Source organism: Polistes canadensis, unplaced genomic scaffold, assembly GCF_001313835.1.
Source record: "Polistes canadensis isolate GaletaPanama2010 unplaced genomic scaffold, ASM131383v1 scaffold_7, whole genome shotgun sequence".
Lineage (NCBI taxonomy): Eukaryota > Metazoa > Arthropoda > Insecta > Hymenoptera > Vespidae > Polistes > Polistes canadensis.
This window is the reverse complement of record NW_014569554.1, coordinates 609,794-637,588: the sequence shown is the minus strand read 5'-3', so window position 1 is coordinate 637,588 and position 27,795 is coordinate 609,794. Positions and strand designations below refer to the sequence as shown.

Sequence of the window (27,795 nt, the reverse complement as noted above, 5' to 3'; positions counted from 1 at the left end):
GTAAAAGAGGGGAGAACTACTCTCGGAGTGCACAGAAACGCGACAGTTAATCCTCGCGCGTCTTCGAGGTCGTACGTTTACGCGACTGGTCAAGCGAGAGAATATTTTTTTTTTTTTCGGAAAAAGGGGGGATACTTTTTGATTTCGTTATCACTTTTTGCAACAGTTCAATCAATTAACTACTTCTTCCATAACCCTCCTTTGCATTTTTTTTTTTCCTTTTTTTTTGTTCTTCCCTTCCTTTTTCTTCCATCCACGTTCAATAAATTCTATTTTCTTCACTCCGTTTATATTATCTTTATCGTGACTTATAAGACCATATTGATTATCGAAAAAAGCAGAACACGTACGTAAGTTGGATTTAAAAGAAAGTCGTTAAGAAAAAAAAAATAAGGGAGAGACTTCGAGTTTTGAAGGAGCAAAATTCTAAGAGGGGAGGATGATGATGATGATGATGATACATCTTTGCTGACTACTCCTACGGTCTTTTTGTGAGTAATTATGTTACACATATAATCGATCACGATTTATTGTCTTACCTTTTGTTTTTTTTTCTTTTTTATATAACAAAAAAATAGGATTGATAAAAAATCTCACTTACATCATATGCTATACTATTTTATTCATTGAAAAAAGAAACTTCGAACGTTAATTAATACCAACGATTAATATTGGACAACAATTAACATGATATATACTTGAATATTATTTTAATCTCTTTCATTATAAACAATTTAATAAGTAAAAATTACAAAATTTTACAAAAATCACAATATTTTCGACCAACATATTTTATTCATATCGTCGTTATCAATTCGTTGCAAACGCAAGGGAACTGAAAATATAAATAAATAAAATAGAAAAATAGAAGAAAAAAAAAGTATTTGTTCAATCACTCTTTTTCCCTCAATTTTTTGTCTTATTTTTCTGAAACAATCGCAACAATGGGGAAAGCACTTTGCTCTATACTTCTCGAGGGCACACGTGGTGGTGGTAGTGGTGATGGGTGGTGGGTGGTGGTTGTTGATGCATCTTCTCCCTTTCTCGTTGATGCATAGTAGAGAAGATGAGAAGTATGTGATAAGTATATATATGTATATGGAAAAGTATATAAGAATAAGTGTTGTCTAGTTTTTCTCGCTCGCATTATACCAATCTTTAGACGCTAATTGTCATACTTCGCGTATGCCGTGCCGCGTATCTGGTTTCAACTAGCCGACTATGTTTACCTTGCATAAATTCGAGATCTTACCTATAAGACCCACCGACATAATCATATATAAGATTCCGATAACGTTTCTATATTCTTACTTATTGTATATGTATATTTTACTTTTCTATCACACACTACAAATGTTTAATAATTATTTTCTCTTCTTCTTTTTTTTTTCAATTAATCATACCATATTTTTTCAATGTTTACTTATTATTTATATTATATTGACTTGAAAAAAAATTGAGAATCAAAATACTCTGCATTAAAAAATTTCATTCCAAAATAGTATAATTCTTAAAATTCATGTTTAAAAAATATCCAATTTTTTGTTTAATTATTAATTTAATGTAGCTTCATATAAAAAAAAAAAATAAAACATTATACATATATATTACTAATTAATTTATCGTTAATTAACACCGAAATTTTTAAATTCGTATAAACTATAAAGTTTTCTATCATATATATTTTAATCTCACGTGAGTAAATGACGTTGAAGAAATTATTATGTATAAATCGTTTATCAATGAAAAGAAAGAAAAAAGAAAAAAAATAGAGAGAGAGAGAGAGAGAGAAAGAGAAAGAGAAAGAGAGAGAGAAAGAGATGATATACGTAAATAAGGAAAGAACAAATATTACCAAGAAAAATAGTGAGTCTCCGAATAAAGGCGCGTGATTAATAAATTTAGTCACGTGCACAGTTGCACACGAGTCACTAATGCACACGTAGCATAATGTCTAATTAATCGATTCGTTTCACGAGCCACACGTTTCTTATGTTACACGGGCCAACTTCCTCGATACTTTTTTTTCGGAACAATAAAAAGAAAAAGTAATAAACAAAAAAGGGAAAAAGAAAGAGCAAAAGGGGTAAAAAACACGTACGCGTGCGCAGTCACGCGCGCGTATTTTAATATCAACATAAAGAAAAAGAAAAGAGAGAGAAGATTTTCAAGTGGTTGTGATTACGAATAATACTACGTACCATGACTCATTACACTTTTTTGTGTGATCAATAAAATAACACATATGTGCATACATATACATATTCATAAGAACGTGCCGTTATGAATGACCGAAGAAGACAAGTTTTGCTGTAATACTCGATGCAACGAATCAGATAATCTTTTCGATGACTTTTAAAATATATCCATAAAAATACTCATATATAAACACCTCACGTGTAATAAAATAAATTATTATAAATTAATAATTATATTGTCACAGAAACGTGTTTCGTTTTTATACAAGTACAATAATTATTTATTTCGCTTATGATTATCCTCTCATCGAACTTTTTAACATTACAACCATTAAAGCTTAATTTTTATCAAGTATATCATCTCTTTTTTCACAATTGATTTAGGTCAAGGTTTATTCGGTACGTCGAACCTTGACCTGTATTTTGCCTGTATAAAATACACAGCATCCTTACTCATGTACCGTCACGTTACAATTTTTTCTCTATCACAAGAAAAAAATACTCTCCTACGTCCAAACAAAAATATATTCGACATAATCGTTTATTCAGTTTCTCTCTCTCTCTCTCTCTCTCTCTCACACTCTCTCTCTCTGTGAAAAAAAGAAATAAATTTAATATAAAAAGATAATGAGATGTGTAAAACTTGAAAGATGTGAGAAACAAAACTGCAAATTGAAGCAATATAAAAATAATCGAAAAAATAAATCAAATTTAATTAAATTAAAATATATATATATCCAAGAGATATAAAGTATAATTAGATCGGTTATAAATATATATATATCTCATCTATCGTATACCAAAGTAATATAGAAACGTAGATATTACGTTGACCCACTCACCGGTTTAGCTCGATATATCGATCTTCCGGCAACAAAAGGAGAGGCAGGCACCGAGCACGCGGCCTGGTATCCTAGGCCGTGACGAAAGCAACCAGAGCAAACCTCCTAACGGAGAATATACCTAAGTATATGTACATATATGTATATATACATACATACATACCACATTAGCAGATACTTTCATTTTTTTTCTCTTTCAAAAAATTCTACAATTTTTCACAAATATATAATATTTTAATATTAACCTCGAATACTAATGCGTAATGCATCTGAAATGCATAAATACATAAAATAATACATAATTTAATACATATTAATACATAAATGCATACGTTCACTTTCTCTTTATTTCATTTTCTTTTTATCAAGAAAAATGTCGATTCTATTTGTTTTTTTCTTTTTCTTTTTCTTTTTCTTTTAAATGCATATAATTGGCCTTAAATGTATCCAATACGAATGAAGAATGTCTGCATTTTATCTGCCTAATTGCATAAATGTGTACACCATAAGGTTTTTTTCATAGATACGAACCCCATTCAGTTTTCTTTTCTTTCTTTTTTTATTCATGAGAAATGTTGAATTTTGACAACAAATTTTTCAAGTTCATTGACCTGGAAGAACATTGATTGATCTAACCATAGTATCAATGATAGTATCAACTGACCTCTTTGATCATCTTTGTCAAACGATTTAACTTTTGACCTTTTCGAAGAGATCACGACAGAATTTATAACGTTATCGTGTTCTTTTATTTTTTATCTCAATGAATGTTTTTTTCTATTTTTTTTTTCTATATCGAATTTTATCTAACTCAACGTAGTACTCCTCCTCGTGACAAATTCAAAAAATCATTGACATTTATTCTAACGAAAAAAATAAAAGCAAACAAAATTATTAATAAAAGAAAAACTCACATACGAATATAAAGCCACCACCGATTACTCGTAGATAAGTTGAATGAACGAGCAAAACGAGTAACAATTGATAAAATATACTTTAAGATAATAAATGTTAATAATTTGTATGAGAATAAATCCGTTATTCGTATTTACCATTGCTTTAATTTACAAATTTAATTAACCTGCATTGAACGAGTACAGGATTGGACCAAAATTTCCGAGATGATTTTAAAAAAAATTAATTACTTCATTTCTCTAGATCTTTTTAGGCTTGTATTTAGGCTTGTATTTAAGCTTGTAATTTAAACAATCTAAGCTTGTAATTTTATAATCTGAAAAGAAAATTGGCTTAAAACGTCTCGTCCTGCATACGTACGAATATGAAAAACGGGTATCATATACTATGTGACTTATTAAACACATACAAGAGCAAGCATGTTATATATAGTTACATGCGCACATATGTAATGTTTAACGAGAAGTAAAATGTATATATTAGAACGCACCTGCGTTCGATCGTTCCACCTATCGATTCGACTAGCCTTTTACGAGCTAAAAATAAGATCATAAAACGACATCAGTAAATAATTTATCTTTGATGATTTTTATCATTAAATATATCTCGTCAAATAATTTTATCTTATTTATTCTAAATATACACACATACATATACAAATATTATAAATCTGTATACGTTTTCTGCTTGTACGTATGCATATACGTAGAAAAAGAGATAAAATTATTATTAGTAATTATTTTACATTCGAATTATATACATATACATATACATATACAGTGTCTAAAGTTTTTTCGTACAAACGTCGTGAGCAGATTCTATGCAAAATGTTATGTATAAACATAATATGTCATTTAAAGCTTTATTCAAAATTTATATAAAAAATTGTAAAACTGTTTAAATGTGTTGTTCAAAATGTTGCTCGCTTACACGAAGACGAGTTTAACATCACTTTAAATATGCTGTTTCTGACATAACTGAATTTTTATTAATTTCTGCAACTGCATCCCTGATTCATTCTACCATAATACCAAGTGCAGTTATCTCACATCAGTTATATAAATTTGTTTTAGTCTATTTGTCCTTTACAAATAAAATTCTAATGGGAGATGATCTAGGCGGCTAAGCTAGTGTTCAAAGAAAAATATGTTGTGTCATTGGTAGATAATAAACGACGTACGTTGAATCTCTAAACATCATTTTTAAGCAACACATTTAAATATTCGAAACTACGATCTCATGAGAAATTTCTTCAAGAAAATAAACGAAAAACAAAATCATACAAAAGTGTGACTCTAGCCTGGCCAATATTCTTGCCCCATTGATAAAAAAAAAATGATTAACAGAGAAAAAAAAGCAAGAGCCAAAAAAAAGAAAAAAACAATCACTTACAACTTTATCTAACTTTTTCGTTGAACATACTCGTAGGAATCGTCAAATCGATTACGCAACGTGTGCGATGGATCTTAATTACTCGAGCAGCAATCTTCGTGATGTAAAATAAGATCGTAATTTCATTAATGAAGGTCGAAGAACACAAATTACGTAAGAAAAAGCTGCATCGCATATATATTCCAAATCGGTCTTTTAACAATTTTCATCGTACGCGTTCCTTTTGTTTAAAGCTCGTTAAAGATCTATAGTTCTCTTAACTCGACATTCGTATCACTATAATCGTACAATTGTCTATAACAGAAAGAAAAAGAAAAAAAAAAGAAAGAAGAAAATAACGAAACAAAAGGATTCTCTAATACGAGTTTAAATATTTTAAACAATGGTTCCTCATTAACGAGTAAAAATGAACTAGGACACGAGCTTCTCAAAAAGTTACTTCATAAATTAAGGGGCACACCTAGTGTGAAATTTTTAAAAAACTGATTTTTTCTTTTTGCATATTTTGATAGTCTATATCTTTAACATTTCAAATAAATATTTCAAATAGTTTTAGAGTTACAGCCTTCTAAAGAGTAGCCGCTCAAGGATTAGAAAGGATTTGAACGCGTTTTTCTCAAAACTACATTTTTCAAATTGGCTGCAGTTGTAACTCGAAGAAGAATCATCCGATCGCTTTGATTTTTTTTCTGCTTATTTAGTATATGTTTCTCTGTACAATGACCTAAAAGTTTTACGATTGTATAAAAAATGCAATTTTTATACAATGTGGCCCTTAATGATCACAATTTTTAATATTATAACAAATATGAACAATTTTGTAACCGTGCCATATTATGTTCGTGCGTGTGTACATGTGTGTTCTTTTTTTATTTTATTTTTTTTTTTCGTTGTGTTGTTTAAAAAAAAAAAAAAAAAGAAACACTTGGCTAACGCGTTTTGCAATTGTTACGCCTGTCATAATTACGAAAGTATTTTTCATTCGTTGGTATGACTCGCCTTTTGCTCGTTCTTATTCGCGAGGACTAAATTTCTTGATCGAACGAACGAACGAACGAACGAACGAACGAACGAGAAGTAACAGGTTGTTCCACGCACTATTGTCTCTTTCTCGTCGTAGAAAAGCGGTACCAGGCACACGTGATACGAGTAATATAAATAATAGATGCAAGGCTGTGAAAGAATTTATCCTATCCTTCATAAACCCACATTGATAAGATATATATTCCCGTTTCTTTTTTTTTCTTTTTTTCTTTAAGATTTTACCTTAATTAACGATTGCAATTAGATTGCAAAATAATTTGTTCGGTGAGAAATCTTTCTTAGTAAATTTCTTATTTTTTTTTTTTTTCTTTTTTTTTTTATTATTATTAGAGCGGAGCTAAAAAAGTTCCTAGGTGATTTAAAAAAGAAAAAAATTAATTCCGCATTTTCTATTGATCGTAAAATTATACTAACTAATTATTATTAAGCTTAAAGAAGTCACGAAAAAAAGAAACAACAAAAAAAATAGAAGAATAAAATAAATAGTAAGGTGATTTTTCATTTATCTGCTTGCAGACCGATTTCCTGATACATATAAGAAACACAAAAAAAAAATAAAAAGATCGAACAAACGGGACGAAGAAGTGAATTCTAATCACTGGTCTTATCCGTATAAAGGAGAAGAAAATAACACACACAAGAAGCCCGGAGAAAATGTAATTAAAACTTTGATATAAATATATAATAATAGACAAGGGGTTGTTGATAATGTAGCAAAATGAGTAACAATTAAATTAACGTGTTGTAATGTTCATTTAAAAAATTTAATAAAGAGACAACTGGAAAGAAAACGAAATGGTATAATGAAATAAAAGAAGAAAGATATAAAAATATATAAAAATAAAATAAGAAGTAGAAAAATAAGAAAAAAAAGATAAAGATAAAGATAAAGAGAAAGAGAAAGAAAGAGAGAGAGAGTGAGAGAAAGAAAAATAGTGACACACGAATGGGGGTGGAAAAGGACGAAAGGAAGGTTCGCGTCGTACGAGACGAGATCGCAATGAAAGTCAATAAACCGTGATGAGTAACCGTGGAGAGTAGTAGCGGTCAGAGAGTGGTATTAATAAATTAGTGTCTACTTGCTGCTGCTGCTGCTGGAAGTAGAGGAGGTGCTGGAGGAGGTGGTGGTGGAGGAGGAAGAAGAGAAAGAGGAAGAGAAGACGAGGAGATACAAGTGGTAGAAGCTTCGTTCGAAGTGGTGGAGGTGTTACGCGTTGTGTGTGCGTGCGTGCGAGCGCGCGCGCGCGCGCGTATACCCATACATACGGGATCATACGTATATAATACTTTCAATTTTCTAAAATCTCGCTCTACATATATATATATATATACTTATATATACACTTATGTTTTTAGAACAATATGAAAATCCAAACTCCCACATAAATGATCACAACACATATATTATACTGAAACAAATTATACATATATACACTGCATACATATATACATACATAACATAATAAAAAGGTATCTTAGGGAATTTGGACATTCAAAAGAAATAGAACTTCGTTTTAATAAGTTGGATGTTTCGTCCCTTTATTGGGACTTCTTCAGCAACTTAATCTCTAAAGTTCAGTGTCTTTTTTTTTTATTAAGCAGACATACATTTTTTTTTCTATTTATAATATTCAAAACACTATACATCTACACTTCGTTAAACCTTGATGATAACATATATATATATATAAGATATATAAGGTATATCAAATATAAGAACATAAATATATTTGTGTATATTGTGCGCGTGTGCACACCATCATCGATGCACAGGATTCCTGTAATGGTGTACGTCGGTGTGACAGAAAAAGACAATTGACTCGCAGCCGGCAGAGTCGAACGTCGGTGCTTGTCGGGGGCCTTCTGACGTCACATCCTGCTACTCTGCTACTATACTACTACTATTACTACTGGTGCTGTTGCTGTTGCTGCTACTGTTGCTGCAGCTGCTGTTGTGACTTTGCTCTGGTGTTGAACGACAACGAGCCGCGATCTCATCTGGACCACGGCGCACGAAGGTACGCAGATTTGTGCACCGAGTGAGCGAGCGAGCTCTTCTGACCAAACTGTATGCCCTTGACGCAACACTTTATGTTTTGCAGTGTTTTAAGATCTTCCCTGATCAATATCTGAATCTTAATCTTATTTGTATTTTTTCACAATTTCTCATTATCTCTTTTTCTAACTACTCTTATTCTTATTCTTCTCCCTCTCCTTCTCCCACTCCCTCTCCCTTTTCCCCTTTTCCACAATTCACTCGTTGAAACATTCTGAATTTATATACCATCGACGTTGATTTCGCTCTGATGAAATTAGATTGAGTTTAATGTGATTTAATTGAAATTGCCGCTGGAACTTGCTCTCTTTCTTCCTCTTCTCTCTCTCTCTCTCTCTCTCTCTCTCTCTCTCTTTCTCTTTCTTTCTTTCTTTTTTTCTTTCTTTCTCTCTTTTATTGTCTAATACTTTGACGGTAGTGGCCTTTCGTAGTCCGTGAAATTGAAATGTTTTATAATGTACAATTTTATTGATTTAGATTTACTTCAGATATTCTTTTTTTCCTGTGTGTGTGTAGCTATAAACAATACTTATTTTTTATGTGTGTAATATATTTTAATATATTATATTTATAAAGAATTTTTAAAATAAGTTTCCTATCTTGTACAATATTTCGCCACACGCGATTAAAGCTCAATTATAGAACAAATTTTGAACGAGATAGCTTATCCCAGAGATTTAAAAATTTGTACGCGTTTGATAATTCAAATAAAATGTATCAAACCTCATTTGATCTTCTTAGATAGAGAAACGTCGAAGATCACTCTCGTAGTTCTCTTGATTACGCTTGAACGATCGTTTCCGTTATTTTCTACAGTATTATGGACGACGGTACACCTATCGACACTCTGAAATCCTAACGCGAAACTAAATCTTTTCTTTTTATAACTTAACAAATATGTGCTTCTATGAAAAAAAAAAAAATAATCTTCATTACTGAACTCTTCATATATATAAATTTAATCATTCCTTGATACACGAGAAAATAAGAAAAAAAAAGTGATATTAAAAATTTTTTTATATTATTATAAATATTAATGTACACACACACACATTGAATGATATTTGGTCACAAAGAATGATCGTCTTATATAGGCCTTTTTCTCATTTTATTTCATTTCTTTTCCCTTTTTAACAGATTAAATCTTTCAAGGTTCTCGCGTGATACTTGCATTCGCGTCTATATATATTATTTGCACTAATTTTACGTTACCAACACTTTTATACGTATACTGTGTAAAATAAATTGTTATTTGAAATTTGACGAAAAAAAAAGAAAAAAGAAAATGTTAAATATTTTCACGTACGAGTACACATCCGGATCTGTGAGTCGAGTTATCCTATTCATCTTCCAGGAAGAGTCATTGATATTATTATGCCAGGTCGGAAGTACATACGAAGAACCGAAATTTATATCTATAAGACGAGTCAGAAAGAGAAAAAAAGAAAAAAGAGAGTGCGAGAGAGAGAGAGAGAACTCTACTTCGACGATCCAATTCAATTGACCTCGTAGAATCGTTCATCATGTGAGACTTTGTCCCACGCGCGATTATTCATCCAGAGAGAACGAAAGAATCAAATTTTTTTTCTATTTCATTCCATTCGTACAACATATTTTATATTAACCAATGATTGCTTTCCTATTTAACATCGTTGTTTTCGCGTTTGTGGAAAAAAAAAGAAAAATTACTATCACAGTATTCGTCGATAATTCAAGTTCAATATAATATAAAGATATTATACAATCTGAACACAAAAAATTAATTATATCCTTACATGATAATTATTTTTCGTGTTATAAAATGTCGTTAATTATAATCATAGCATCGACCCCAAAAATTCGCTTCTACTAAATTAAACATTTTCCCCGTGTAATTTTTTAAAATCACAATTATTTGTGTGTTTCCAAGCTAATTTATTCGATTTGTAAACAATTTTTGGACGTTTAATTTGACGATATGAGAAACAAATAGTTTCGAGATATAGACGAATTGATATTTGAAATTCACCTAACGACTTATGGGGCCCTCTTTATCGTTTGTAATGTTGATTTCATTCAAGAGAGTTTAAAACAACAATAGATATATAACGAGAGTTACGTAATTCATGAAGAACGTGATTCTTGTATATTATGTACCTGATAAACGAAAGGGAAGTCGTAAATCCAAAAGCAGTTGTCACAATCATAAAAATGCATCTACAATAGCATATCGAGGTGGGTTTTAACCATTGCGAGGTATACCGGAAGGATGAAGATTTTAAGCGCTTTATGGAAAGATACGTGGGCGCGTTCGTGCGTTCTGAATCTTAAAAGCTTCGTTTCATGCAAGAAAACGTGAGATCGATTCTAAACCTCAAAATAAAGGAGAAAAAGAAAGAATTTTACAAAATTAACCATTCATTTCTTTTTCTTCTTTTTTTCTTTTATCTATTTTACGTACGTATGTAAAATAACTCTGAAGATTTTAATATAACAAATGTCAATAGATTAAACAATTTAATATTAAAAGTTGACAAAGAAAAATTCAAATAAAAAGAAATCGTTCTCTACTATTGCGATATTATCAATAAGAAAAAATAAAAAGCTTATAAAAATGGGATCGATTTTAGCGAATGAAGAAGGATGACCAGACGCGAGAAGAGGATCTTCGGGATCCTTGTCTTGCTGAACATCCTTGGAAAGGTTCCAGCGAATCTAACAGCCTCCTCGGAATCAGAATCGATCGAGGAGACGGTAGCAATCACTACAACGAAGAAACCAATACCAGAGAGATGCCTAGAAAAGCAGGTTCAAGGACCTTGCAAGCATTATGTATATAAGTGGTCTTTTCATAAAGCTGAGGGAAAATGCAAGATGTTTCCCTATGGAAGTTGTTTAGGAAATGAGAATAGATTCAATTCTGAAGCTGAGTGTCTTCATTATTGTATCGGTGGTCCTGATCGTGAGTATTTTATTTCACAAACTATTTATTATATATCACAATAAATTCCTTGTTTATTATACTGTTAGTATTAAACAACAATACAAAATCTAACACATCTGTTTAGCGTGTAATTCTAGTTAATAAAAAAGAATTATTAGTTTCAATTAATAAGACAATTGTAAATCTATTACAAAAATAGAATCATGATAATATAGTTAACAGTAAACCTATCACGATGAGTCAAATGACTCTTCTTAAGCTTGTGAATCTAAAATTTGTATTGCATAAATGTTATATATATTTTCATCGTAAAAAATATGACTTTTAAAGACGGATCATTTGATCCACTGTGGTAAATATAGATATACATGAAGCATCGGTATTATTAGTATTAAATGTAGACGTTTACTATCATAAGAGGGACACATTGATAAAACACTGGTATAAGATGGAAATGATTGTTAGACACCCTACCACCTTACCTGGTAACAAAAGGAGGCGTATTTGTAACAACGAGTATTCCGACGAGTAGTACACCACCCATAACTACATCAAGTACTCCAAGACCTACGTTCACACCACCCGAACCAACAAGGCCACCAGTACCAAAGGAAGAACGAGGAAAGGTGAGGCAAATCTCAGACTCGTCTCAACAACTTTCCTCGCATTAAAATGAGATGATTATTAAAACTACCCGCGTACGACCAATTTTCTTTTTTCCCGGATTAAAAGGAATTGACATTCATGGAATCAGGATACGAGAAGACGTTCATGTTTGCACAAAGTAACACGTTCATTCAACTAGATGGCAGTGGGATAAAGACCTTCCAATTGAGGTATGACGGAATCTCTGGAATGTTAACTAAATGAAAAAAGAAAAAAACAACAGATGATAAAACAATAAAAATAAATAAATAGGTATCTTAGGAAATTTGGACATTCAAAAGAAATAGAACTTCGTTTTGATAAGTTGTCAAACGTTATTAACGTTTATACGTAAGTAATAAAAATTAATGTTTATACGTAAATAATAAATAAACGTTATAACGTAAGTTATATCAAAACGAAGTTCTATTTCTTTTGAATGTCCAAATTCCCTAAGATACCTATTTATTAATAATTTTATTTTTCGACGAGAGAAACAACTAATTGAATAAAAATAAATGTTTATTATAATCTCACAGATTATGCCGTGAAATATCTTTCAAATTTCGAACGAAATTACCACACGGTTTGCTCGTTTACCACAGCGTGAAAGATCGTCCAGAGGGTTTAGAACCTTACGCGCTTTACGTGATAGTTGAGAAGGGTCAATTGAAAGTAGTACACGTGTTTGGAAAAATATCAACGAGTATTACCGTCGGTGAAGGACTTAACAGAGACGAGTGGCACAGTGTTCTGGTTAGAATAGACGTTCACGGAGCTAAACTAATCGCGAGGGTCGACGAAAAGCAAGCAGAGACTAGTTTGGAAGTTCTCGAACGTGTCGTCAATTATGGTGTTTCGGAAGAACTGGCATCCGTTGTTCTTATAGGAGGTAAAACACAATGGAAACAGTTTTTCCTTTCCATTTTACCATTCTCGCGTCCAATCTTAATCCTATTTTCTCTTCGATTAGGATTAAGTTCAGAGGAGCGTCTACACGGAGTAAAATATATCATAGAATCTTTTGTCGGTTGCATCAGAGACATGGTCCTCAGTTCCGGCAAGTCGGCAAGTGACTTGTTACCTATTCGACCGTTAATTGCAACAAAGCATGAAAATGTGAAGGAGGGTTGCATCGACAAGTACGTCACTTTCCTGTTCTTTGACCGACTAAAGTCGTCATCTGCATTTAAATATTGTTTATTCATACATCAATTATAATATTATAAATCCTATTGCATCATTAACCCTTTAAGTAACTCTCTATAAGACAAATTTATTGGGGAAAAAAAAAAAGGAAAAAGAAAAACACAATATGGAACATTATTTAAACATTGAGCATGGCATATCAATTAATATTCAAATTTTATAAATAATTTTCAACGATAATACACCTTATAGAGAGTCACTGATTGATTCAATTGATTACTTCAAGATAAATTAAATATCCAATGATCGTTCAGGTGCAGGACAAGGGAAAACCTTTGCTTTATGGCCGACCAATGTGTCAATCATTATAACAGTCTGACATGTGACTGTTTTGGAACGAAATACGAGGGCGAGCGTTGTGACGTCTACAGTATGTAACAAAAGAAATATATTTTTGAAAAGAAAATTATTATTATTATTATTATTATTATTACCATTAAAATGTATCAGTTAAGATTAGTATAGCTTCGTATCTCCTGACCAAAAGTTAGTTCTCTTTTTTTACAATGTACACGACTAATGCAAATGGGGACGTTTTAAGAACTGAGATAAAGCCGATCCGTCAAACGTCGTCTGTTGTAAAGCAATCAAAGGATTGCTTGATCCCTTTGATAGTTAAAACTAATGGACTTCCAAATGTAAAATCATTTTTCAGCGGCCACGATTTTAACGTTGAGGGGATCTTCGTACGTGTCCTTTCGAGTTTACGATTGGAAAGACCGTGTTCATTCCTCCGTTAACAGGATCAGCTTGGCTTTCAAGGTAAAAACTAATGATACAAATAACAATATCTAGAGCCGTGCATCAGAATTGATGAGACTTAAACTTGCTATTATTAATACTTCGAATAAACTATTACCAACTGTGATTTGAAATGTTAATCAATTTTTCAGACTAAATTCGACGACTCGGCATTATTTTATGCATCTGGTGAGATAGATGGTACACCGCATTACATAGCAGCATCCATTTTGAACGATTCGGTTGTCGTTGAATTAGACTTTGGTCATGATTCCAAAATTCATACGGAGCTTGGCGATTACGTTACATCCGATCATTGGAACAATTTAACCATCTTCCACAATAGTTCATGGGTATTTGTTAGTTTGGACGAGGAAGTTAAAGTACTCAAGATACCTGGGGAAAATTATAATATGATTATAGATCCTGAAATATATATCGGTGGTGGACCAGAGCTTCATAAGAAAAAGGGTTTGGTGTCGTATAACAATTTTGTAGGTTCGTACGAGTTTCAACATTTTTTGGCTTTTTGATCATGATAAATAATTGATCAAAATTACAAATTCTTATTTAAAAATGAAGTTTTATTTTTGGTTTTTTTTTTTTTTTAATATCGAAAAGAAGTGATTTAAGGTAAACGAATAAAACTGCTTTTTAGGATCATTGAAATACGTATTCTTTAACGACAAGTCGATCATCTATGAATTGAAACGATCTAATCCTATGGTTCATTATATCGGCGTGCTAGAACCGGAGTATTACGAGGCCGACGTTGAGGTCATTCCTATTACGTACCCTTTCGCAGGAAGTCATATTTGGTGGCCTATTGAGAAAACGGATTCTCTTAAGTTAAACTTTGATTTTAAAAGTTCCAAACCAATTGCAGTTATTGCATCGGGAGAAGTCCATAGTGAACAGGGACTTGGTTATTGGGAGGTAATAAGATTGTTTTCAATAAATGATTTAAAAAAAAAAATGAGGTATATTGTGACATAATTATTTGTTAAATTTTACTTATTGTTTTTAGCTTCGCTTGGTTAACGACGAAATACGTTTTCAATTGATACCTGCCTTAATAGAAAATATTACAGTATCAACTGCTGTCAAATTTCCACCTTACAACACTTCCTGGCACGCTGTTGAACTAAATTATACAAAAGGCGAGTTAAACATTCTAGTCGATTATAGAAATAAACAGACCAAGCAACTTTCTTCTATGATTTTTGAATTGGATAACAAGGTAATCATTGGAAGTGGCAAAAGTAATGCTGGTAAGTAAACCTATTCAACAATAGATACAAAAATAAAAGAAAGATATTAAATTAAATTAAGTGATTAACAAATCATGATCTATTTTGTAATCAGGTTTAGTAGGTTGCATGCGAGATATTCAAGTAAATGGACAAAACATTGAACCTAGATACATTATAAATACTGAAAGAGTTGTCGGTGAAGTAGCATTGGATAATTGCCAATTCGTTGACCCATGTAAAAGACCAAATACTTGTGAACACGGTGGTAAATGTTCTGTAAAAGAAGATCGAATTACTTGTGATTGTACGGACACCGGTTATATTGGAAAAAATTGCCATTTTGGTAAACGTCCTATCTATCTTATCTAAAACAAAAATACAATAACTGTAAATTAACTATAATTATGATAATTAATTTTCATTGCAGCACAATATAGAAAAACCTGTGAAGAATTAGCATTGTTAGACAACACACAAGATGGCGTTTACAGAATCGACATTGATGGCAATGGAAGATTTCCACCTGCAGTAGTAAAATGTGAATTTCAATCTATCGAAGATTCAACCAAGACAATCGTTGAACATAATTTGCCATCTCAAGTAGACGTTAGATCCTTCTCTCAATTTGATTTTTCCTATAGTATTACGTATAGACAATTTACTGCAGAAATGCTTCAAGAACTGATCTCTCATTCGCTTTATTGTAAACAATATGTGAAGTATGATTGTTACAAAGCACCATTGGAACTTCATAGTGCAACCTGGTTTCTTGGTTCAAAAGGAACAACAGTTGATTTTATTGGAAATGTTAATAGAGGCTCTTGTCCATGTAGCGGTAAGTTTCCTAATCTATTAATAACTTTCATGATTAACAAGTGTAAAGAATATCTAAATATTATATTATTTTGATCTTTTCATTATATTCCAGAAAACAGAACTTGTGTGGACGAAAATATGAGTTGTAACTGTGACGTGTCGTCTGGAAATGCAGGAAAATGGCTATCCGATGAAGGTTATTACAAGACACCTGATTCATTAGGTATCACTGGTATGGTCTTTTTACAACAAAAAGATCTGGAAGAAGATGCTCAAGGCCGTATAACTTTAGGTCCATTGGAATGTGTCGAGACAAGTACGTCAATAAAATTTACATTGTAACAGGATAATATCATATGATTGTAAGATGAACATTTTGTTTGTTTTGTTCATTTTGTTCAGACACACAGAAATATGTCGTTACTTTTACAACCTCCCAATCCTATATTGAAGTGCCAGGTTGGCGAAAAGGGGACATAGCTTTTAGCTTTCGTACAACAGGAGAGAGAGCTATCCTTCTTTATCAACCACCAATCAGAAGTAATTATCCATCGTTCATGGTAGCACTGACATCAGAATATCGGCTTACTTTTAACTTTACTCTCAACACTGGAACCGTTCAAGAATTGGAAATAAAAAGTGGGCGGAAATTGAATAACGGAGAATGGCAAAAAATTTGGATCGATTATAATGATTATCATGTTAGATTTATGATTAACACTGATTATCAAATGGTGAATTTAACGTCTGAAGAAGAGTTTGGTCCGTTCGAGGGTTCTATGTTTATCGGTGGTGCTACAGCGTAAGTGACCGATTAATATAATAGAAATTGTTATTAAAGATATAATAGAACGATTTTTTCTCATCACAGAGAACATTTGAAGACTTCATCGGTCAGTGAAGGATTAATTGGATGTTTCCGAGGTCTTGTTGTAAATGGTGAAATCTTAGATATCCATAGCTATATGTCGGTACATCTTTCGGAGATTATAAAAGATTGCAAACCTTCTTGTCAGCCTAACAAGTGTCAAAACGGTGCAAAATGTGTCGAAGAATGGAGTAAATTTAAATGTGTTTGCAAAAATAAATGGGCTCATCAGGGAATTTTTTGTGAAACAAGTAAGTTATTTTTAATAGTTATTAATTCAAAGTTTCAGTAACTTATAAATCTTAATATTATGAACAGACATCAATAATAAAGCTTTGACGTTTACTTCGTCGGGTGCTTTTCTAAAAAAAAATTATTTTGGCTCGGACGACGATGGAGAAAAAATATTATTGAAGAGCATGTTCGAACATAGCATATTAATTAATCTGAGAACTTATGATACTCATTCATTGATACTTTATGCTAACGATCATTTAAACAATTTTATACATCTTTACATTTCGAATGGCACCAATATCGTGTATCTCTTCAATGCTGGTAATGAAATCAAAAATATTACTGTACATCATCCACGTATGTATCCTTTCTTATTTTCATGTATTAGGTGGTCCCATAAGTTCTTTCCTTTTTTTTTATGCAACTTCAGTTTAAGGTTAATGTACTGTGTTACATATGAACCGTTCTGCTCTATTACCCTCTTACATCCCTCAGGAAGCCTCATTATGCCCTCTTTCCAAAATTGGCTCGAAGTCATAAATAGCGTGGCGCGGAAAAAACTTATGGAGTAACCTAATATTTTATATATTACAGTATACTATTTACTTAAAAAAACATTTTCTTCTTTTTAAACAGATGCTAACACTGGAATATCAATACAAATAGCCATAATACATGAAAATAAATCTACGATACTTATTGTGAATGAATGTAACAAAACATTGAATGCAACTCCTATACTCTTAGATTCTTATTCTAATAAACCTTGGATTAATCCTGAAAAAGAAGTGTTAGCACCTCAAAGACCGCCCGCACCACCAACAGATTACTTTCAAGTAAATTTGATTTCATTGAAAAATAACTCATTTATTAGCTGTTGCCAAAATGATTAACAATCATTATTTTGACAGATGAATTTGGGAGGTTTCGATCCAGACGATCTTCTAAGAGTCGGAAAAGAAGGTAATCTTACTCAAGGATACGTAGGATGTCTTCGAGGATTAATGATCGGCAAGTATCACGTGGATTTACCAAACTTAGCCAACGAAGCCAATCACGAAGGTAGCAAAGGTGTCCTTCCAAATTGTCAAATGAAATGTGACGCTATGCCTTGCAAGAACATGGGTATATGTACAGAAGACTTTGGAAGGCAAGAATCATCTTGCAATTGTGACTTAACATCATATTTTGGTGAACACTGTGAAGATGGTAAGACCACCATGATTAATATGAATAATCTACAAATTGTAAGAATTATTTAACATTTGTTGAAATATCTTTATCCCTCAATAGAGAAAGGTGCCGATTTCAGTGGTGATAGTGTACTTCAACGTGAATTCGACCTAGAAGGAGAAGTGAAGCAAGTGAAAGTACAACTAGCATTTTCAACGAATGAACTGCGGCAGCGTACAACGGCATTGTTGCTCTTGCAAACAGAAAACAAGTAAAATCTCTAAGACCCTTGTTATTAATGTTTCTCACTACGTAGAGATACCTCTTTTCTTTCCGGATAACGGAGATGAAGAGATTGCATCATTGCGAAGAGATTGTCGACGTCTGGAATCCGGGATGTCTTTCGAAAAACTTTTTTTCAGAAGAAGCTATTATCTACTCGTGGCCTTAACATCGGAGGGACAGCTGATCTTCGAAGAGGATGTCGAAGGCTCGGTTTATGGTGTACGTCTCAACGATAGAAACTTCTTGAATGGAGCTAGGCATAGCATTTATTATATACGAGAAAATAGCACAGCCACGCTTTTGGTGGGTCAATGAAAAGATTAATTGAATTCATTAATCTATGAATTAGAGTTTACTTATTATTATTGTAAATGATCACAGATCGATCGTCAAGAAGTAAGCCTTATACCAATCCCGGCAATCAATACAGGCAATCAAGGTGATGACTATGATCCAGGTTCGACTGAGATTCAACTTGGTGGACTGAATACTACAGATCTTCGTTTTTCTGCTTATAAAGGATACACTGGTTGCCTAAGCAGTAAGTATAATTCTAAAACTCAATGATTTTAGTATAAACGTTGACAATTTAGAAATATTGTATCTCATCTCTTTGGCAGACGTTGTTATCTCGATTAATGGTGGACCTATAATGAAACCACTAGAAGAGTACATGTTATTTACAAAACAAGGCAGTGAAACAGTCAGAGCAACTAGCCCAGGTGGTGTTAGGAGTGCACAATGTGCTGTATTTCATGCACAACCTCGGGGTATCGAGTCTCAAAGAAATGACAGTGTTGTGAGTAAATAATTTATATAAAAATTACATTTTTAAGATACACTGTTCCTATAATTTTCTTCTTCTTCTTGTTTTCTTCCTTTCTTTTTATTTTTCTTTAAGGGACGTGATCGAGCATGGGACGGAGATCCCCCAGAAAGGATTCTCTACAAATCTCAATACTCTGACGCTACTAAAGAAGAACAAGGTGCAGGAACCTACGTTTTCATAGCTCTTGTTTGTCTATTCGTCGCTGCCGTGATAGGATGTATTTATGAAGTATGGCGAAGTGCAAGAAAGGATAGAAGACGTCGACGAAGTGCAGCAGCTGCAGCTAGCAAATCACCGAGTCCTTCGGGATCACAAAGATGGCAACCTCAACAGTACACAGATTCCTTAGTAACAACGACTGGTATTAAAACTATTGGATTTAAAATTACTGATGATGAGAAAAGGCCAAATGGTACTCATGTTAAAGCTACAGCTAAAGAATACAAACCAATCCCTAATACCGAGCCCAAGGAATTGATGAATGATAAAAAGGTTCACATAAAAGGTAATGTCTTGGTCTTGTGATTTATTTCAATCTTTTACATTACGAGATCGTCATTTGTATAAGAATAATTATTTCTTCAACTTTTTTGAGATCTGACAAATGATTATATCTTTCAATGTAGACGGTTAAAAAATTAACCATTATCAAAGTATAAGCTTAATTGTAATGCAAAAGATTAATATTATCTTTATCTAATACCAACGAGATAAATTCTAATAGAAATATTATTTCACAGCAGACGAGGAACCAGAGAAAAAGGAGCTGCTAGGGGTAAATACTGGCATCGTCAATAAACCTCCGAAACCAAACCCATTTGTAAAGATATATCTTTTTTGTTTTCAATAAGAAATGCATGCTAAGCTTTTGCAAGGCTTACTAATTGGCTTTTGCATGTTTCTTTCAAATCTCATTCTGAATACAGTATAAATCCAACAAATCTATAACTATCAAAAATCAGAAATTTTCTAAAATAAATATCACATGAATAGGAATTTTTAACTCTCTTAAATATGAATCATTGAACATCTATTTCTATCTCTCTCTCTCTTTTTTCTACTTTGCCATGCCAAATACATATTAAAAAGCGTGCAATATAAAAAGCTGACTTACACAAGAAAAGCTATTTAACACTATAATTACCAACAACATACAATATATGTTTTGCGTATTAAAATGTATTTAATATGTAACTTAGACAAGAATTAAAAAGGAAGAGAAGAAATAAATTTCTAGTATCGATCATAAAAACACACAATACCAATTGTTAGATAATTCTAGGCCGAATAAAACAATAAATACAATTGACAAAGTTTTTAAACAGCTTTTCTTGAAGAAATAAAAAAAAGTCGGCGATTTATCGAATATTATTCTAATATATATTTTTCTTCTCTCTCTTTTTCTCTCCTAATTTTTGATATATAGTCAATGGAGGATCTAAGAGAAGAACCAGAATTAGAAGAATGCGAAGAAGAGGAAGATGAGAATGACGAGAAAACTGATTTGATGGAAGAGGATGATCAAGAAGAACAAGATGGAGATAAAGGAAACAATGCTGCTGCTGCTGCTGATGATGATGATGATGATGAAGAAGATGAAGAAGAAGAAGGAGATAACGAAGACGGCCAGGAGGACGAGGTCCTCTTGAAGTCGGTAAGAGATACGTCACGAAGAATGTCCTTGATCGATAATCCATCGTTAAATGAAGAGAAGGGACTCCTTCAAACGAATTTTTCCGTGACTGGCATCAATGAAATTAAAACTGAATGTATACCGACAAAAACAACTATTAATAACGTTAATACGAATTCTAACAAAACTCCTATTAGTATTAAAAAGGATCCACCAAAAAGACCAATGAGTTTAGATCTTAGTGTACCTGTTGTGTTCAAAAGGCCACACGGAGGAGCTCGTTTTGAAAGAGTAACAGCAAGATTGATCGATCCTCGCGATAATATGTTCAAAAATTAGATAAATTGCACGAAATATCTAGGAACTCTTTAGAGAACAAAAAATATATTACGCGATTAGAATATATATATATAAATAGATGAGGAATATAAATTAATAAGAGAAACTTCTAGTGCCTAGAATATACATATCGTAAAAGTAAATGAGATTTAGAATGTTTGTTCAACTGCATTTAGGATGAGATCGTTTGAATACATTGATAAACCCTTAGTGCCTCTTACTTATATATATATATTAATAAAAATAGATAATATTAATATAAAAATAATAATGATGATGATGATGATGATGATGATGATGATAATAATAATTATTATATAGTAGTAAAAATAACTTTATCAAAAATTTAAGCATTACGATTACAAGATAATTTACGATCAATTTTTTGGATCTTGTTATAAGAAATTTGTTAAGATTTTTCGATCTAGATTCGCGTTTATAAGAGCGAAAAAAAATAAGCAAATTAGAATACTTTAATTAGATAATTAACGGGAAACGATGATAATAATAATTTTTCCTATCAATCGATACATACATATACACATACAAACGTAAACTCGTTTAATTTAATATTTATATGGGAGACGAATCATTGTACTAATTGTCATAATTGTAATTTTCATTTCACTTATTCAATTCCCATATAATTTGACACTTACGCGGCACGGATTTGTGTGTTCACTGCCTGCTTAAACAAACATATAATCGCACTAGATTATAAAAGAAAATTATGAAATATGTATTAGTCAGATTGTGGTTAAACGTTTGAATTTCGTCGATCATTTTTCAGCTTGGTATTTCATATACAATTTACATTTATGTTACACACATACATATACACGTGAGCTTGCGTACATGCACACAATGTTACGTATGCTGGTATGCTTGCTATGATAATAAAAATGGTATTATCAACTGTTTACACGTATGTATCTATGTGTGTCAGGAAGAATGAAAGTGTGCGTGTGACAAATTTTTCAAATTTAATTTTCATTCAAATGATTCCAAAAGTCATTATCATTCCTATGTGTATGTGTGTACGTTTTATAGGTGTTCGGTTTGTTTTTAGCAGCTTCACACTATTGCAGAAAATAATTTTGGCATTGGTGTGCTTTTGGTGGCGATATTATCGTTTGTTCTATACGAATCATTCATACACCATAAATAAATATATATAAATAATGGTTATATCGTATATGAAAGAGAGTTTAACAGATACAGGAATAACTCCAAGATGACACCGGTATAAATGATCGCAGTTGATTTATGTAGCATCATCTTACAGTGATTTTGATTCTAATTTTTGTTCTCGTATAATTAATTTAATCGAAATCGTAATAATAATTTCAGCCGAGGAGTAGTTCGTCCAGCACGAACGTCGATGAAAATATTGTCGATGAAAACGTTGTCGAACCACCGAATACTATTCTCGAAACCAACCATACAAATTCTACGTGCGAACTTTAGAGGTACTATTATTTTGTTCTCATTTTCGTTAATATTTTCCTTTTTGTTTTTTTTTTCTTATCCTGCACGTGAATTATTATCTTTTCTTTCCTTATTTTTCTTCTTTCCTCATTTCTTTCTCTTTCAAATATGAAATCAATTATCACCGATCGATCGAATACAATCTTGTTTGAGAATGATTTTGAAGCTTGCAAAGAAAGAAACGCGATGAGTGCGTTGAAAATCGCTAATTAAAAAAGAATAACTCTGTAATTCTAACGACAAAGTCCATTTTCATGGGCAATGTTTTATATAGCATGTTATATAAAAAGTGCAGTACAAAGGAAATGAAGACAAAAAAATATATATATATAATATACATATATACTTATATACATATACACATTTTCCGGATCCAATCTAAGTTTCTTGCACCATTCAACCCCATGCATCATTTTTCCATATATTCCTTATGCCTGTTAAAAGCAACTGCAACAACAACAATTAAAGAACCTTATCGTGCCTCATGCAAGGATTCGTTATGATCTTGGAACGGCTTATATAATACTAATAATAAACGTACGCATATTTTATGGTGAAAATCGTTGACATACAAAAGAAGAACAATCGCTTGTGCATCGATTGGCGTATACGTGTACCGATCAGGAACGTTATTGCATCGCATGCTGTTATCTCGCTTGAAGACGCAAGGACATGTGTTGTGTTCTTCCAATGAACATTTACATGTATGTAACTAGCTTTGAAATAAACAGGCTCCAAATTGTTGCCAGCTATTATTGAGATTATGAAGATCAACGAATGGATAGATCGATAATTCAAATGATCGATCGATCATTATCATTTGCTCACATTTTACTTTAAACTAACCCACAACTAATCTCACAGGAAAACCAACGAAATGTCGTTTCTTGTCTCTAAGCATCATGGCAAGGATTGATTAATCGCATCCTCTTCGTGTTCCTATATTATGGAAATATTAATTTATACAAAAATAAACGTATTTAAAAGGAATATTCATTATATGTATAGGCTAGCACGAGCAATGACACTGGACAACGTTCGAAAGCTCCTGAACGTTCATCGACATCTACAGGTCAGTGTCATTATAATTTTTTTCTTCATCATAGCCTAACATGCGCGAACTGCACTTAAGTTCTAAGATCTTCTAATATTTTTTTACAAAATTACTTAAATGGAAAAACTCAAATTACTTTCAATTGTCAGCACATTTTGTACAAAATTGAAATTGCATTATTTAGAAAAAAAAAAAATTAGAAGATCATAAAAGGTAAATGCACAACCATCATACATCCTTATTTATAAATTTATTTATCTTTATCTTTTCCTCTTTTTTTTTCCATGGTTAAAAATAATAGTACTTATTACTCTCTCTATTCTTCTCTTTTTGTTCTTTTCTTTTCTTTGTTGATTTTGTAGATACCAGAAAACCCTTGGTTCTGAGCATGAACCCTATCTATTTGTCAGAAGATTGTCGAACTTTCGGCAATCCTCTGAGCTATCTAGGAGGTCCAAGACTACAACCAAGGAATAGAAACTCGATAGAGTCCGTTCTTTCCTTGGACTAAATACTTCCGTCTCCTATCTCTCTTCGAGATAATCATACAAAATACAAAATATTAAAATTAATACGAATGTGTGAGAAGATTTTCTTTTCTCTTTTTTTCCCTTCTTTTCTCAACGAATATTAGCAAAATTCGTTTGAGAAGACATTTGAAAAAGTGAATAAAATATGTGTTCTATTTGTCTTCGCAAATAAAAATAAAATATAATAATTTAAATAAAAGATATATATAAGAAGAAGATTAAAAGAAGAAAATGCAAAAGTAAAATCATGGAGTTTAGTAGAATACGTATGTATGAAATATATCTGTATATTATAACAAAATCGTCATCTTAACCTAGTCAAGGTTTCCTTTGATTTCCTCTATATGTGTTATACATCTAATATACAGTGTTGTTTCTCATAAAACTCACAGATAAGCTCGTCAAATTGAAATGGACGATAATGATTCAGAGCAAAACCTGTGACAAGCGAAAACAATGCGATAATTAAGGAGGAAAATGTATGCTTGTGTGAATATGAAGTTAATTGTAAATGTGAGAGAAGAAGACACATAATTGTTATATTAATTTCTTCTTTCTTATAGTTTAAACAGGATATTATTCAAATAAGATGTTCTTTTTTCTCATTTCTACAATCGTCGTAGTAAATTGTTAAAAAATTAAAAATTAAAGACAAAAATTAAAGAAACAAAATCAAAAAATTGTACAATAAAAATAATTAATAATATTAATTATTAAGAATAAAAGAAGAAGTAGTAAATGTATAACAAATACAGTGATATAATGTACGGAGTATTTTAGTATCTTTTTTTAAACCATTACTCCTTACCATTTATCATGTTTCCTTTACAATTTTAATTTTAAAATTTTATTATTATTATATGTTATACATAAAATAAACTACAAATAAAATACATTAGTATGAGAATGTATTGAATATATTATGAATGTAGTAATACATAAAAATGTATAGATACATTGTAACATAATAATTTAATACATATTCTACAAAATGTGTAGAAAAAGTTCTTTCTTTCTAAAGAATCGTAAATAAGATATCACTTTATATACATCGTTAAGAAAAAGTTGCTTACGAATTCGTAATATATTCGTTTAAATATTACATAGTCTACTCGTTTTAATCCTCTTTAACTTGAGTTCCTAATAATAGCTATTTTTGTAAATATATATGTAGAAAGGCATTTCTGAAGACAGACATAAAAACTAAATATGACATATATAATACATTGTTATTTTAAATTCTATTATAATGAATCTTGTTTCATTCGTTCATGGCCAAACTATTGATTCAATCCAATCCAAATATGAACTGACTCGGGTATAAACAGCTGGTGAATTTTTGAATGCACAAAATTTTCCAAAACTTGTGATACCGACGATGCTATAAGTGCAATAAGGATGAATGAGTACTCGTTGCAATGGTCCACCACTGTCACCCTATAAATTAAAGAGAAACAAATTTATTAATATCGTAAGACATTTAATAATTTTGGATTAAATTAACATTTGTATAAATCAAAAATTATTGAAAAATATCTTTACTAATTGTAGTTTTGATAATATTAGATTTTTTTATTTTTTTGCTTAACAATTACTTGACACGTGTCTTTGCCACCCTCCATCACTCCAGCACAAAACAAATTTGGTATGAATCCCTTAGGCAAATAATGACTACCTAAATCGAATTGATATCGTTTTTTACAATCTTTCTTCGATATATAATCCAATTGCACTTTCATTAAATCCTTGCTACCTGACGTTGCATCTAAAAACAAATATGAATAAAAAATATAATTAGGGTTTTTAATTTGTTAGAAAATTTTTAATTCATATTCCTTTGATTTTATGAAATAAAATTAATAACGTAGTTTATTGAATATTTTACCAACCGAACGCTGTTTTTCCAAATCCAGTTGCAATAGCTTTCTTTTCAGGTGGTTGAAAATGAACTTCAAGACAGGCTGGTCTAACTCGTGGATTTAATTCCAAAGGTCGATCTAATTCTATCAAACCCAAATCGTGGTACTTGGAAGGTAATCGATAATCTGGATGCTTTATTCTGCGTATTATTGTTCTTTCTTGCAAACTATCTTCGTTTTCTTCTAAATTCTTCATACCTACTCGTACCATTGTCGCAGGACCTCTGAAAATGCAACAATAATAACAAAATTTTCTTTACAAAAATGATCGATCTAATTGTCCACCATAAACAACATTTTATACATAAGCCAAGCAATAATTAAATTCATTCAAATAAATAAATTAATTCTAAGAAGTCGGATAAATTTAATTAAAATCTTCTTATGTTCTTTATCATCTTTCTCTCTCTTTTTCTTTTTTGTACAATATTGTATCAAATTCGCGTGTGAAAGTGTATATACTCCGATCAATTAGAAATAAATTATCTTGTAAATATGATAATAATAATATACTTATTGTGTGATTCCAAACAGTGAGCTGCACTTAGGATGTATCTTTCCGAAATGATACTTCCTCCGCATTCCCATGACACATTTGATAAGTTTCTACCAAATCCAATTGCAGCCTGCAGATAAAAAAAATAATACTTAATTAATCAGAAAATTAACAATTATTAATAATCAGTAGTACTACACACAAGGTGAACGGACAAAATTGTAATATAAGTAATTTTGTAAATTAATTACCCTTTCTTTTTTTTAAATTTTATTAAATGATTTGTTATAAATAGCAAAATATTAAGAATCCAATTACGAATTTGAAAAGTTTACAAAATAGGGTAATTGATTTTTTAAATAATCCATACACTTTTGGCTCACGCAAGAATTTTTAGCACTCGTTATTATGCAAATTATTATCACTATAGTTACTATTAAAATCCTATTTATCTATTTATATATATATTATTTTTTATTTCTATTTAACTGATCAGTATTTTAAAAAATTAGTAATCATTATTTTGCAAATTAAATCATTAAAATGCTGATTAACAATTTTTTTTGTAATATTAATCCGATGAAGTGACTTGTTTCCATTGAAATGAAAAATCTTTAATTATATATTTGACTTTTTTGTAATTTCCATTTACCATATGTGGAAATTCAGCGGTTTTAGTTTTTACACCGCCAACGATCAATGGTGTCTCAACGATAGCACAACGAGAGACATTATTAAAACCGGCTCCAATTCGAAGGACAGGCGAAGCCTCAATCTCATAAACCAGTTTACCATATTCCTTACATTCTAGAAAAAAATTATAGAATTGAAAGAAGTTCTGAAATAAAAGGAAAAACTACGTGCATCAATCTCTACGCATGAAATAATCGTTTTACTTTAGAACTGATCC

At 31.4% G+C, this 27,795-nt stretch overlaps 2 protein-coding genes across 11 annotated transcripts; one reads left to right on the top strand and one right to left on the bottom strand.

Moving 5' to 3' along the window:
- The first annotated feature begins 46 nt into the window (after window positions 1–46).
- Window positions 47–26,451, top strand: LOC106790456 (neurexin-2). 10 transcript variants are annotated; one of them, XR_001382084.1, is made up of 31 exons: window positions 47–491; window positions 6,908–7,667; window positions 8,165–8,409; window positions 11,057–11,388; window positions 11,836–11,996; window positions 12,103–12,206; window positions 12,555–12,907; window positions 12,989–13,157; window positions 13,479–13,594; window positions 13,880–13,986; window positions 14,118–14,463; window positions 14,624–14,901; window positions 14,993–15,236; window positions 15,331–15,561; window positions 15,646–16,053; window positions 16,147–16,350; window positions 16,437–16,836; window positions 16,906–17,153; window positions 17,221–17,496; window positions 17,776–17,975; window positions 18,051–18,348; window positions 18,433–18,583; window positions 18,735–18,900; window positions 18,979–19,138; window positions 19,218–19,396; window positions 19,499–19,931; window positions 20,170–20,201; window positions 20,853–21,080; window positions 22,749–22,867; window positions 23,895–23,958; window positions 24,303–25,239. XR_001382084.1 is itself a non-coding variant. In XM_014755421.1 (30 exons), exons 4-30 carry the CDS (start codon window positions 11,070–11,072, stop codon window positions 26,410–26,412), a joined length of 5,931 nt encoding a protein of 1,976 aa, XP_014610907.1. In that variant the 5' UTR covers window positions 47–491; window positions 6,908–7,667; window positions 8,165–8,409; window positions 11,057–11,069; the 3' UTR covers window positions 26,413–26,451. The 10 variants fall into 10 exon arrangements, 8 of the variants coding, with proteins under 8 accessions (XP_014610907.1, XP_014610893.1, XP_014610868.1 ...); XR_001382083.1 differs by having other exon boundaries at window positions 20,167–20,246; XM_014755421.1 differs by lacking the exons at window positions 22,749–22,867; window positions 24,303–25,239 and adding an exon at window positions 26,405–26,451 and having other exon boundaries at window positions 20,167–20,246.
- LOC106790491 (serine protease snake-like) lies at window positions 25,715–26,743 on the bottom strand. Its single transcript, XM_014755438.1, has 3 exons — window positions 26,360–26,743; window positions 26,066–26,235; window positions 25,715–25,907 (listed from the first exon to the last, which is right to left on the bottom strand). The coding sequence occupies exons 1-3, from the start codon at window positions 26,598–26,600 to the stop codon at window positions 25,740–25,742; spliced, it is 579 nt and encodes a 192-aa protein (XP_014610924.1). The 5' UTR covers window positions 26,601–26,743; the 3' UTR covers window positions 25,715–25,739.
- Between the last annotated feature and the right edge of the window lie 1,052 nt (window positions 26,744–27,795).

Excerpts from the sequence above, each read along its gene's own strand:
- LOC106790456 (XM_014755353.1), top strand. The coding sequence starts at position 11,070 with ATGACCAGACGCGAGAAGAGGATCTTCGGGATCCTTGTCTTGCTGAAC. Across the intron at positions 13,987-14,117 it reads GGATCAGCTTGGCTTTCAAG|ACTAAATTCGACGACTCGGC; the intron begins GTAAAAACTAAT and ends TCAATTTTTCAG. Across the intron at positions 20,247-20,852 it reads CTCCGAAACCAAACCCATTT|TCAATGGAGGATCTAAGAGA; the intron begins GTAAAGATATAT and ends TTTGATATATAG.
- LOC106790491 (XM_014755438.1), bottom strand. The coding sequence starts at position 26,600 with ATGGTACGAGTAGGTATGAAGAATTTAGAAGAAAACGAAGATAGTTTG. Across the intron at positions 26,236-26,359 it reads ATTTGGAAAAACAGCGTTCG|ATGCAACGTCAGGTAGCAAG; the intron begins GTTGGTAAAATA and ends ATTTGTTTTTAG. Across the intron at positions 25,908-26,065 it reads GTGGCAAAGACACGTGTCAA|GGTGACAGTGGTGGACCATT; the intron begins GTAATTGTTAAG and ends TTTAATTTATAG.